This window comes from Apostichopus japonicus, chromosome 8 (assembly GCF_037975245.1).
Source record: "Apostichopus japonicus isolate 1M-3 chromosome 8, ASM3797524v1, whole genome shotgun sequence".
Lineage (NCBI taxonomy): Eukaryota > Metazoa > Echinodermata > Holothuroidea > Aspidochirotida > Stichopodidae > Apostichopus > Apostichopus japonicus.
This window is the reverse complement of record NC_092568.1, coordinates 22,497,813-22,510,750: the sequence shown is the minus strand read 5'-3', so window position 1 is coordinate 22,510,750 and position 12,938 is coordinate 22,497,813. Positions and strand designations below refer to the sequence as shown.

Sequence of the window (12,938 nt, the reverse complement as noted above, 5' to 3'; positions counted from 1 at the left end):
GGGCAACTCGTAGGGGCCTGTGATTAAAAAAACCCAAAATGGACGTTCAAGCGATATTGTTTCGCAGAGTATAGTTTGGGAACGAAAATAATCAATAGGCGTTTGAAAACTAACGTGTGGCAAAGTGACGCCAGTGCATACACGGACACCCTGGGGAAGTTTACACGCTTGTCTGATTTTAACGATCTGATGAGGAGGAATGCTCGAATGCATATAAATTGTCTCTTTGAAAATGGCAACTGTAGGTCAACTGTGGGCTTGTTTTTCAGAACGGATAGTTGGATGAAAACCTTTCTCTTGTATTTAATTGAAAGGAAAGAGAGAGAATAACTTGTCCCCCCCCCACGAATAATTAAAGGAGCCATCACAGAGAAAATGCCAGAAAATTTTCTGCTTGTCAATTGCACGTTTGCCAAAATGCTGTAGTCTTCATCCAAGCTTGATAACTTGATATAGTTTGATTTCTGTGTTTGATGGTAAATGTTTTATAAGTTGTAGTCAAAAATTGACTATACCTTTACTTCTACAATTTGAAGAAATCTTAATGGCCTTTATAACACTTGATGACAATTAACAAATTCAATTTTTTTTTTATGCAGTGTTATTTATTATGCGCATACAGCTATGCAAGATTATATAGTATGGACCTGTTGCAGGGCTCTAGCTATTAGCTTTTATTCCTTGAATACATTTACAGAAAGCTAACATTTTTCTTATAATTGCTACATGCGACAGGAGACATTAGTTACATTGAAAACAAAACAAACCTTTTTAATATGTTTTTAAGACTTCTTAATGTTAAATATTTGCATGAAATATCAGTTGTTCGTGCAAATAATATATCCATGTACTAAAAGGCTGTCTGATGTAGAAAATTCTGCAGATAATGAAAAAAAACGATGGTTGTGAATCTATAGCAACCAGCTCTTAGACAAATAAGATAAATATGCAGATCGATGTTATCACACCTCGAAGAGAGCAAACATCACTCTTTATCAGTCTTTCTAATCAATCAATCGATCACTTGATGAGACAGTGCTCTTTGACTAGAAGGATGAAGTGCATCCTCTAGATTGTCACAAAGTTCTCTCCTGTTTTGTCCCCTTTTGACTCAAATATCCTCCCCGGGGATCTGTGACCAATGGAGCTTGACAAATGTACCAGGCTTTCTCAAGTGAAGTTCTTGCAGCAGGGTGCTAAAGTTGGAGGGTGCTTTACCCGGTGGTTGCTAAGTGACTAATAATGCAAAATTTTGCAGTGTGAATTTTTCGAGTGGAAAATAAACTCTCTTAATGTGTGATAATGTCAAGTTCATTAATTATTAATAGTTTTTTTGGTAAAAAGGTTTTCCAGGTTCCCATTTTTTTTTTGCAATAATTTTTGAGTGCTGTATATCTTGTATACCTTCTACAGTCATTTTTCTTCCTACTGTATTTCCAAGACAATGCTTTTCATTGTGTTTTGATATAAACAGTACAGTAAGCGTGTAAGAGTGTAATAGTTTACATCAGCACAAGATATGACATCATACAAAGTTATCCCAAAGATCTGTTTCACATCTCGTCATGCAGCGAACTGCATGAATTGTGATTAAGATTGTAACATAATGAAAATTATACTATGACTTCAAAGTTTAATAGTTCAGTCACCTACAGCCAGCTATTGGCATATTAATTTTTAAATTCAGCATGTTAGGCTTAACGGCCTAACCCTAAAGATGACATGATTGCTATGAGGTTTAACATGATTGCTATGAGGATTCACCATTTGCGAGTATTACTCAATAATTCAGTCATGACTGATGATATATGTACTTTTGGTTCCAATATTTGTGACTTTGTTGAGAATGATTGAATGGTTGCAGTAATTAACAACATACCATAATGAAGTGAGACCATGGATGCCAGTATCAAATAGTCAGTGATGTCGGTAAAGAAAATGTCCTTTTTCAAGAAATAGAAAAGAACAGATCAGTTCATTGATCAATTTGCATATATTAAACCTGGCTGGATTAACTTGAATCAACTGCATCTTGTTCTTCATCTTTCATGTTAGCATGACAGCCTTACGTCAATATCAATTCACATAACTCTTCACCAACCCTCCCCTCTTTTCTCTACTCCACCCCACTCCCCCCTCTTTTGTAATCTCCACCCCCACCCCTTTTGTCATCTCCACCTGATCTGCCTTGTCCCCTTCAGTTGAAATTGATTTCACCAAAGAAAAGAGGCTGAATTGGTATTTTGTCATGCTTCTGTGAAAAAGTCCTACATGAATCTGGAATAATTTTGTTGTTTTGAAATGCAAAGGCACGTTGAGCTAACAGCCACCCTTAGGGGGATGGATAGAACTAGCATCTGTAATTTGGGGTTGTAAAAAGGGTTGATTCAGATTCTTACAGTATTGATTGCTAAAGTGGTTAATATAGAATTTGACAAGATTGCTGAAAGGTTGACTTCGAGTAAATGTCTTCGTTTAGAGTTTATGTTTGCTGCATTCCTCCCTTTACCTGACTTTCAGCTGCTCTGAATAATCGATAATCTAGGTTTTACTGTATGTCAAATCTTGCTTTTGATCACCATTACTCCTGCTGGTGAACACCATTATTCCTACTAGTGAATACCATTGTTGGTAGTATTGAACCACCATTGTTCTTGTTGGTGAACACCATTGTGTGTTTTGGTATGCAGTATTAAACCACCATTGTTTTTTATTGGTGAACACATTATTCCTGCTGGTGAACTCCATTGTTCTTATTGGTAAACAGTATTAAACCACCATTGTTCTTGTTGGTGAACACCATTATTCCTGCTGGTGAATACCATTGTTTGTGTTGGTAAACAGTATTAAACCACCATTCAACTGGTGTACATGCTGGTGTATATCATGTTTTTCTTGTTGTTTTTTTTTGCGCACATCCATGATATATTTGTCAAATGGTGGAAACTTTTCTTAGCTCTTTTGAAGAAGTTATTCATCACAGGTAACTTTATCATAATAGTAATGTCACTGAGTAATTTCGCATTTGATCTTGAGCAGGGGATCTGATCCTCCGCTTGGGATCAAATTCCTAGTGTGAAAGCTTTGGCACTCAGGATCTGACCCCGAGATCTTAATACTCCTTTCAAGGGGAGATCAGATCCAAAGCTCGAGATCAAAATAATAAATATGAAAGCTTTATGGATCTTGGTGACCAGACAATCAAGATAACTTAAGACATCACGTCCTGTTTCATGCCGCACTTGTAATCTGGTAGAAGGGTGCATGCAAATATGTAACAGACGTGGCTTGCTGTGTTCTTCGTAACTGCCTGTTTGATGATCATTTCCCACTCACGGTCTGATCGCTCGCGAAGGATCCAGTGTGATTGTAGATGAAAAAGGGCATTGAAATGTTTGTAAACACAGGATTAAGATCAGAGGATTAAGTTTGAATGTACTTTTAAACGATGGTTGGGTTTGCTTCTGGTAAGAAGAGGATGAATACATCTTTCTGTGTTTTGTACATTTATTATCTCTACAGAAGCTACATTCCAGGATCTCATAGAGGGTGCTATAAACAAACAATATTTAACACAGTCATTATTACGATGTGAGCAATAGACTGGTTTTAAACCATCTTCTTTTTTCTGGTTTGTAATCTTTCGCAGGTTTAATCCGATCTAGAGTAAAAGGTGCGGACGCATCGACAGCAGAGATACTAACGTTTCTAGATAGTCACTGTGAATGTAACGAACACTGGTTGGAGCCTTTATTAAGCAGAGTGCAAGAGGTAAGTCAACTTTATTATTGTGTAATAGCTTTATTATTGTGTAATAGCTTTAATATTGTGTAATAGCTTTATTATTGTGTAATAGCTTTGTTATTGTGTAATAGCTTTGTTATTGTTTAATAGCTTTATTAGTTTGTAATAGCTTTTGAGTATCCAAGGGCAGGAAACATGCATGCATTAAAGTTATCACAGACACATGTGTATATACCGTATGTAGGTTATATACCTTTATATATGTTGCATGGGTTACAGTATGACTGTGTGAAGCCAACCTTTTAAACATCAGCAAAGCATCAACAGACCATCAACAGACCATCAACAGACATTCTGAATTCTGCAAGCCTATTGTTTTTGGCAGGCAAAGTTCATTTGAGGTCAAACTGCACAGACTAGTGATGCAAACAGAATCGTTGCAGATTATAAACTTGAGAGTGAAATATTCAGAAGTTGCACGATTCTGTTGCTAGAAAACATTGTCATAGGTTCACATTAAAAACAATATTTTAGTTGCCGCAAGCAACATCTTCATTCCAGGTTTGTATTCTGATTGTAGGGATGTGACATTGCCATTGAATTACTAAAATGTTCACGTCAAATTATTAAACTCTTCCCATTCACTATCAACATATGTTTCTGCATGTCCCCCCCCCCCCCATACTTTGGCATTTTTAAATTTTCCTCATCTTTACCAAATAAACATTACTGATAAACAATATTGATTTATTGATATTAAAATATTCCAAACTGGTTCGCTTGCAAAACTCTCATCTGCACATTTGCAAAAGTTAGAATACATCTGCTCCTAACCACAGCCCCCTTTGGACATGTTATACGGTCATGAATATTCATAGCAACTAATACTGCTGAGAGCAAACTCCAACATTCATGACTTGTTGGGAATTCTCAGCCTTGATGATGATGATGATGTGGATTCATATGTTTGTTTATTGATTTCTTTGATTGTTTGGTTCGCTTCTCGTGTTGTTTTCTTCTTAATTTTATTGCAAAGAAGCTACAAACAAAGAAAAGAGAGAGAAAGGATATTACAGTAAATCATTGAATCATTACTTATGTTTTTCATAGACCTGAGCAACTTTTAGTATGGCAAGCTACAATGTAGTACTAGCGGTCTCTACCGTAATCGTGGTAATCGAGCTACGGCAACCTACACGATGACAAATGTCCACTCCACATATCTTGTATGTGCTTCTTTGCTCTTTAGGATTCTCAGTCACTTTGTATTTTGTATGGATTTGTAAATATTTCATGGGCGACATCTGTTCAAATTAACTTCTTTTAGCAAATCTACGGAAAAAGGAAGTCCAACACTTTAGAATCAAAAACAAATTATGCTCATCAAAGTTAATACATGATTCTATATTAAGTTAATTGTCTTCCCTGTCTCGATATTCCACTGAAACTTTAAGCTGAGAGTAAACAGAGAAGCAGAAAATTCATTGGCTGAAGAGATCTCTCGGGATGTTCCAAATTGTTTATTTACGGGTTGCCGTAGTTACCTACATGGCCGTATGATGAGACTTACTTCCTTACTTAACATAGAATGGATGTCATGTAAGGGTTAAGGGTTGACACCCACAGCAGCAAACAATAAACTCATTGTCTGAAAACCAGCAGTATAGTTGGGTAATTCGGTTTCATTCTCCCAGCTACATGTTCTTGTTCTGTCTATCAAACATTCAGTACAAGAATGATACTTGAACACTTTCTACGTTTCTGGGAGATCGAAAGAGGTCAAAACTTTCTTTTTATTTGCATAGAGGCTGTTCTCTCTCGTTCATCACATGACCTGTTTATAGGTTGGCATTCTATAGAATTTGCATATAAAGTAATTAGAAGGTGTATGAATTGTTTGCTGATTATAAAGTACTGCATCTTTACTGGTTTGCAGATTGTAGTTTTGTTGTCTTGCAGGAAATGAAACCAAGTTTGCTACCCAGAACACCTGCTGTTACTGTCAGTATCTATGCTTAAAGTGGAACTGCATTTGTATGCCTGTATGAAAGATGTGATAATAAACATTAATGGTTGTTGCAATATGAGTTTCTACAAAGGGATATTGTATGTTCTGTTTGTCCTGCTCACCCCCTCTCCCCCCCCCCATTCTCGATATTGTGATATATGAAACAACCAGGCACTGTCAGCAAAACCTGGTTGCAGTGAGCAGTCCCATAACTGATTCCGAAGTAAAATTTTGTTTTGATATCAACGACGTAAAGTTTACCAAGTTTCAGTTTGTTGCGGCATAACCTATGTTCTTGTTCTACATAGATTGTAACAATATCCGGAGAAAAATATTTTTCGATATAATTTGCCGATGCTATAATATTAGATGCAACAACACAAAGAAAATATATCAATCAAAAATTAAAATTATACTATTCCATATTTTGACTCTGCTATGAAGACATTGTGTAGAGGAGCTGGAATTCAAAGGAAAGATACTTTGAAAACAGTTTTCAGAAACATTACAATATGACAATATTTTTTTTTATCTTAGCACAGCTGTTCTTTAACCCCCATATGAGAATTGAACAATACTTTCAATCTCCCTATAAACAAAAGGAAAATGGTACGTGGTGCCCCATGGCTAGACATAACTTCACACGTTTCAGTATACGACAACACCCTCCAGCTAAACAGGAAAACTCATAAAAGTCAGTTTCGGAATCAAGCTTAACTTATACCGACTCGGCTAGAATATTTTAGAGGTGTGAGACATTATGCGATTATGAAACTTTTCCTAATTCTGTAATACCTGACTCCATTTAGGAGCACAAGCTGCATACAAACAGCACCTGGCCGCGAGCATGCATCTGCGTAAACAACTTTAGGGGTCACATTTCTAGGCAAGCCCAATTATCATCGAGGAAAGATTGTGTTTGAGGTGACTGTCAACACATAAAAGTTATATTCTATAATAGCAAACATATCATAAATCACGTCAAAACTAGATACCCTTTACGATCAGGTTTTGTTTTGTTGGTTTGATAATGAGTAAATCTGTGTGTAGTGTCAATGAAAATGGGGTTGAGGGGAAGGGGAGGGGGGAAGGGGCAGGGGGAGAAGAGGAATGCAATGTGGAGATTAAGTTTGTAAGCTTTCCACACCCTTTCCCTCTCTCTCCCTATACACTGATGTATTTCACATCTGTATGATCAGGTCTTCTAATCATATCAATGGGAGAGTGGGAGAGGCTGAGGGGGGGGGTGGGTGGGGGGAAGGGGAAGGGGACAGAGAAGGAATGGAGTTTGGAATAATAGTTAGAGGAAAGTTTCCATCCTTTCTCTGTCACTCTCTCCCTCTCCTTTCATTTTTGCTTCTCCCACTCTCATCTCTTGTCTTGACTTGATTAAATGTTTTTTCCCCATCTCATCAGTATGATCAGTTTTCATACCTACAAATATACAACATCAATAAAGGTCACAAGTCTCTGATGGGAATCTTTGTCCCCGGTATCAGGATGATAGCCTTGTTCTACGTTTTAATGTATTATATGGCTTATCACATCAACCTCGTGGCCAGGAGGCATTACTATAATTCCATCTTGTTATTATTATGATGATTATTATTATCATTTGAATATGTCGGGCTCTTCTTTTTCGCAGAATTACAAAGCAGTACTGAGTCCAATCATAGATGTTATCAACATGGATAGTTTCCAATACGTGGCCGCCTCGGCCGACTTAAAGGGGGGCTTCGATTGGAACCTGGTCTTCAAGTGGGATTACATGACCGCCGACGAGAAGAGTAAACGAAGATCGAATCCCATCGCACCAATAAAGTAAGTCTGATCTTTGGCTTTCTCCAGTCAAAAGGCAACATTTTAATGTTTCATTTTAATAAAACAGGAAGATGATATTTTCGGAAGATTTTCAGGAATGGAAGACAACGCAGTGAATCCATGGTTTCCACAGACGAAAGATGGAAAGAGAATCAGAGTAGGGGAGGGGGTCGGGGTGGGGGTGGAGGCATGGGTATTGCAGTTTAAATTGCTTGGGACTCAGTCATCCAATCAGAAGCACTGGGGAGTAAGACAAAACCCAGTTGGTACCCTAGACAAAACTAGCATTTTTCGTGGCCAAGAGGAAATTGGCACCTTTAGTACAACAACTGTGTGCCTCCATCCCAACATTGTACTGGTTTCAAGCATTTAAGCCTGTAGGCAAATTAGGTCCTCGATGGGAATCAATCTCAAGAGCAAAGGGGCGACCTCTTCATTTTGAGGAAGAGCGTGTTTCGTGGATATTTCCATTTCACAATCATTTATTCGCTTTTCTAGCAATAGGGCCTTTTATTGGCAAGAAAATTTGTCATAATTGTCAGTAGATATCATGGTCTTCATGATTTGTTAGGGTCAGCTTACAAAAGGCCACCCCCCCCCCAACATTGTGAATGTAATTGTTATCATCAATGACCATTGGTAAGTTGTAATTATATGTAGAGAAATTAAAGATAAGTATTCAGTCATAATTTCCTTTAGATTTGATGAGATACAGTAGACATTGCATACTAACAACAACAACAAAAAGGCATGTGAAATTTCGAGGGATGTCCTATTTAAACATCCTTCCAAAAACCTTATAAAGTTAACAAGCTTTGCTCTTTCCATAAAAAGCTGTCTCTGCCGACCTCCATGTTTTAATGTTGTCGTGTGACCTTTCCATAAACAACCTGCCTGCTGTCTTCTAAAATCCAGAAATATTGCCTGTACGCGCACTGCAAACAACTACGTCTGGTTCAGCTGCGTAGTCATTTTACCAGGTGATAATTCCTGTCAAAGGATGAGTTTTCAATAAATTCTACCTGTCATTGCCAGGTGTCATGTGACTCCATAATGTGCATTTTAGAAAATGTAATTGATCCCGGGTAAATATCACTTAACTCGTTCACGCACCAGAGTGCATTCGGGACGGAGGAGTCAGTGAAGAATCCCACCAGGTCAATTGGGTGTACCGAATTGAATCTGTTGGCTGTTAATTGGCTATATTAAGCTATTTTGGAAGAAAATTGCAGGTTTTATATTAGTAGAGTTTCTACCTTGTCCCATTTTTTTTTTTTTGGGGGGGCAAAATTCATCTTCAGTAGCTGTTGCATCGCTATAGTTGATATTTGACAGAAAAATTGATTGTATTTTTCAGCTGCTTTTGCACAAGCGTGATGTGATTGACATAGTCGAGATTGAGATAGATCATAGTCGATAAACATTGCATAACATTGGCACAACAGCTTGCATCAAAAAGATTACCATTTTGGAAACTTTGAAGATAGGTGATGCTTGTAGCATCTCAAAAATAAATCTATAATATGTCAAATAAATGTGTGTTTGGGTGGGGGGGGGGGAAGAGATTTCGGTACTCTTTGACTGAGTGATGGTAGTACAAATTCTGTATCTATTCAAAATTCCAGACCTGAAGTTTCACCCCAATTATATCAAAGATAAAAAATATCACCCTAAAGAACACAGGACAGGGGAATGAAATGCTGGAGCCTTCCTTACAAAGTGCGGCATTTGTGTCTATTCTTGGACAGCACAGGGTCCTGTAAAGCCAAAATGTACCTTTTGGAGGTAGATTGTGGTACATAGCACCTTAGCTAGCTGTGGGAACATTGTTGACGGTGAGAACTTATATTTTCTTTTTTGAGCATTCTTACGTTTAGGGGTAATAAAGTTAGATGACTAAACTGCCGTAAAGTTGGTTCACTATTCTGTTTGGATAAGAATTGTTCAGCAACCTGTACAGTACATCTTCTCTCCACTCTCTCATTCCTTACCCACTCCTTCCTTACCCCCTCCCAATATTTCCCTCAACTCTTTGTTTATACATCCTACATCAAGTTCTTGCCTGTTGTTAAATCTCCAATAACTCATCACATTTTATTTTTGTGTCTTACAACTAGCCCAAAGTTGAAATGCCAGCAACCTGGATATTTTTTAAATTTTTTCAAAGTCTGCATAAACCAACATGGAAACAAATACAGAAACCTAAAGATAATTCTAAATTAGAGCAAATACAGAAACCTTTATATAATACTAAATTAGAACTGAAGAAATGAGTTAGTATTCCCAGATCTCAGCTGGCAGGCTTCCCTTAAAGGTGCCCAACTCTGGCTGATTGCAGTTTCAACTGAGAGAAAATGTTGGTTCAAGAGCAACTTTGGAGAGTTAATTACCTCAGAAATGTGACAGAAAATCCCTGATGACACAATCCCCACTTTTCAGTTTGGAGGAATTTTTCTTCCATCGAAATGTCAACTTGTGACATAATTTAGTGGATGAATGGTGAAAGGCCAGCTTTCTTAGTCATTCTGTGCTACTCTTCTTCTGTTCATCCTTTCCTTTGTTTTTCTTTAATTTAGTTACTGATGTTAATTATTTCAGCTGATACAAGATACCCTATTTCAATAACCTGAAATGTCTTGAAATAATAAGCAAAGGTTAAGTACCAGTACTTTCTAATGTACGAGTCAGTATATATGGATATATATATATGGATATATATATATATATGGATATATATATATATATGGATATATATATATATGTGTGTGATATATATACTGGATGAAAAGCTACAATAGCAGAAAACATCAATTAACATTTTTCTAACGATTCTGTAAGGGAGATAAAGACATGGACTATGCATTGATTCAAATGTTACTTTGTATCCTGTTAGAGATGGAGAGGTTGAATGAAGGAGGGAGAGGGGTGGGGAATGTGGGGATAGTTAATGTTGTGAGGTTCCTGCCTTTTTTGTGTACAGTAGCTATCAATTTGTATAACTATTGCTCCTTCCTAACCTGTCTACACACCATAACTGTACCAATGTGTATTACTGTGCTGATAACTGTTACCCTCAGATGTTAAATTTTGGATCAGAATATCAGTTCTCAACAAAACCAACTGTTTAGCGTTTTAAATTAAATTGATGGATAGTGTTTATCTGGTCCTTTTAGGATTATTACCATCAGTTTTGTACATCACCAGGTCGGTTGTTAAATTGCATTATAAAGTGAAGCGGGAAAAAATAAATATCTTGCCTGAAAATTTTTCCTCAATTTATGTTTACCATAAAAGCTTGTGAATTCAAAAAATTTATTTGGGTTAATTTAACATTATGTTACCCTGAAAACCAAATTCCCTGCTAATTTATATATCATACCATATACGGTATGTTTCTTCCATGGATAACCGTCATATGAATAAATCCATTAGTGACAACAAAAAAACACTTATAATAGCAATTATCTTGATTAATTTTCCAGCAATTGACAATTATGATGTTCGTGTGGCTCATTTTAATTCACTCCATTTCCAATTGAAGGCAAACTGAATATTAAAAATTACTTTGTAGACTTGAATATACCCATCTTTTAAAATTGATGTGGTTTAGTCATAAAAATATATAACATGTTAATATACCGACGATGTAGGGAAGCTTAATAGGTCAGTAAATAAAAAGAACAGATATGATAAAGAAAATATCTGTCAGGCATTTGGGTTTCTTCAGAAGACTACATGTTTCAAAGATTTTAATTGCTAAATGCTTTATCATGACAAAACTGACAAAAACCCTTCGAAGAAATAGAGTTTTTTTTTTTTTATATAGAGATGAAGGATGTGAAAGGAAAAAACTATTTCCTTTTTTGTTTCTTTGGGTTTTTTAAGGGGGGGGGGGGGAATGGTGCGGGGGAAGACATATTTCAGTGTAAGCCCTTGAAGTAAACTCTTGAATTGCTCACACAGTGATAACATCTGAAAGGTTAACACAAATACTATAGGCCTTCACACCTGCCTCTGGCATTCCTACTCTCAAACAGTATCTCTGTCGATTCCCTCGATACTGTCCAAACATTGAAAATCCCAGCTGCTGTTTGAGGACAACTTTCTTTGACGCAGGTTACCTTTGTGATTATTTGCGAGTAAAGACAATATGATTCAGGCACGTAGCCAGGAATTTGCCAAGGGAGGGGCGAAAATGTAGAAAAATTTTCAGAGCCGTAGATACGGCATTGCATACTATCTAAGCGAAGCGCCACCATGGTTGGCGCGAAGCGTACAAGAAAATTTTGGCTGAAAATGCCTCCCAGATCGCTGGAAATGGCACTTTCCAGGCCTTGTAAGTTGCATCTTAGCATTTTCTCTTTTGAAATTACTAGCGATATCATAAAAACATTACATAAAAAATTTAAAATAGGCTCAAGGGTTATGAGTATTAGCTAGAGTAAGGCATGGATAACCCGAAAGAATTAATTGGAAAAGTCGGTTTGATTGGGAAACCATAACCTTTCAGATACAAAATATTTAATTGTTGGAAGTGAAATTTTCTCTATGCAACCTTCCTCGTTTTCACTCAAGTATATCAGATACACAAAAGTAACTGTGCTTCCCCCCTCAAGACGAGTTAAAAAGCCAAATTTCCGTTCTAATGTTAAACAATAAATAATAATTTGTATTTTTAAGGGCTACTGTGTACCATTTGTTCTAGAATTCTAATTTGGATTGTCATACACATTGAAAGCAGATAGAAAAAAATATTAAACTTTGCCATTTCAAATTCGATTGAAGAATTGATTTCTCTTCGGATGTTAACTGTTTGTATTGAAAGTTTCTCTCAGTTTTGTCAAAATGTTATGAAACTAAAAATATCTATTGTTGGCTGGTTATGATGAGGAAGAAGATAATTGTGGAATAGGAAAATGTGGAAGAAACACAAACACATTATTTTTCAAAGAATGTTTATTTTTCAAAGATTGAGGTAGATTGAGATATGATGCATAATAGTGAGTGCCATATTTTTCTCTGCACCAAGTAAAATATATGTTTCCGATATTAAAATGTTCATGTTTAACTAGTTTATCATCTATACAGCACATCAATGTAAGATCATTTGAGTGTTTCAAAAAATGTAAAAGTTTAAAATTTCCTGAAATTTCCTGAAATATCTTTCTCATATAAAATAACAGCATAATCCATCAAGATGATTTATCAGCAAAACAAAGAGTTTGACAAAAGGGTTAATAGGCCAAAAAACAAGTGAAGGGATGAAAACTTATTCTATTAATTTATTCATTGCATCTTGAAAGCAGAAATCCAATTTGAATGTTTACGTTTATTGTTCCATCATAAGACACTTTATGTACACTTC

At 36.4% G+C, this 12,938-nt stretch overlaps 1 protein-coding gene across 1 annotated transcript in view; it reads left to right on the top strand.

Annotated features, from left to right (window-relative positions):
* The window catches only part of LOC139971089 (polypeptide N-acetylgalactosaminyltransferase 2-like), a 141,500-nt gene that overhangs the window by 102,636 nt on the left and 25,926 nt on the right, over positions 1 to 12,938 (top strand). Inside the window, exons 6-7 of the mRNA XM_071977278.1 lie at positions 3,650 to 3,771; positions 7,398 to 7,573. Coding sequence (XP_071833379.1) covers positions 3,650 to 3,771; positions 7,398 to 7,573 — 298 coding nt within the window. The remainder of the gene's footprint in view (positions 1 to 3,649; positions 3,772 to 7,397; positions 7,574 to 12,938) is intronic.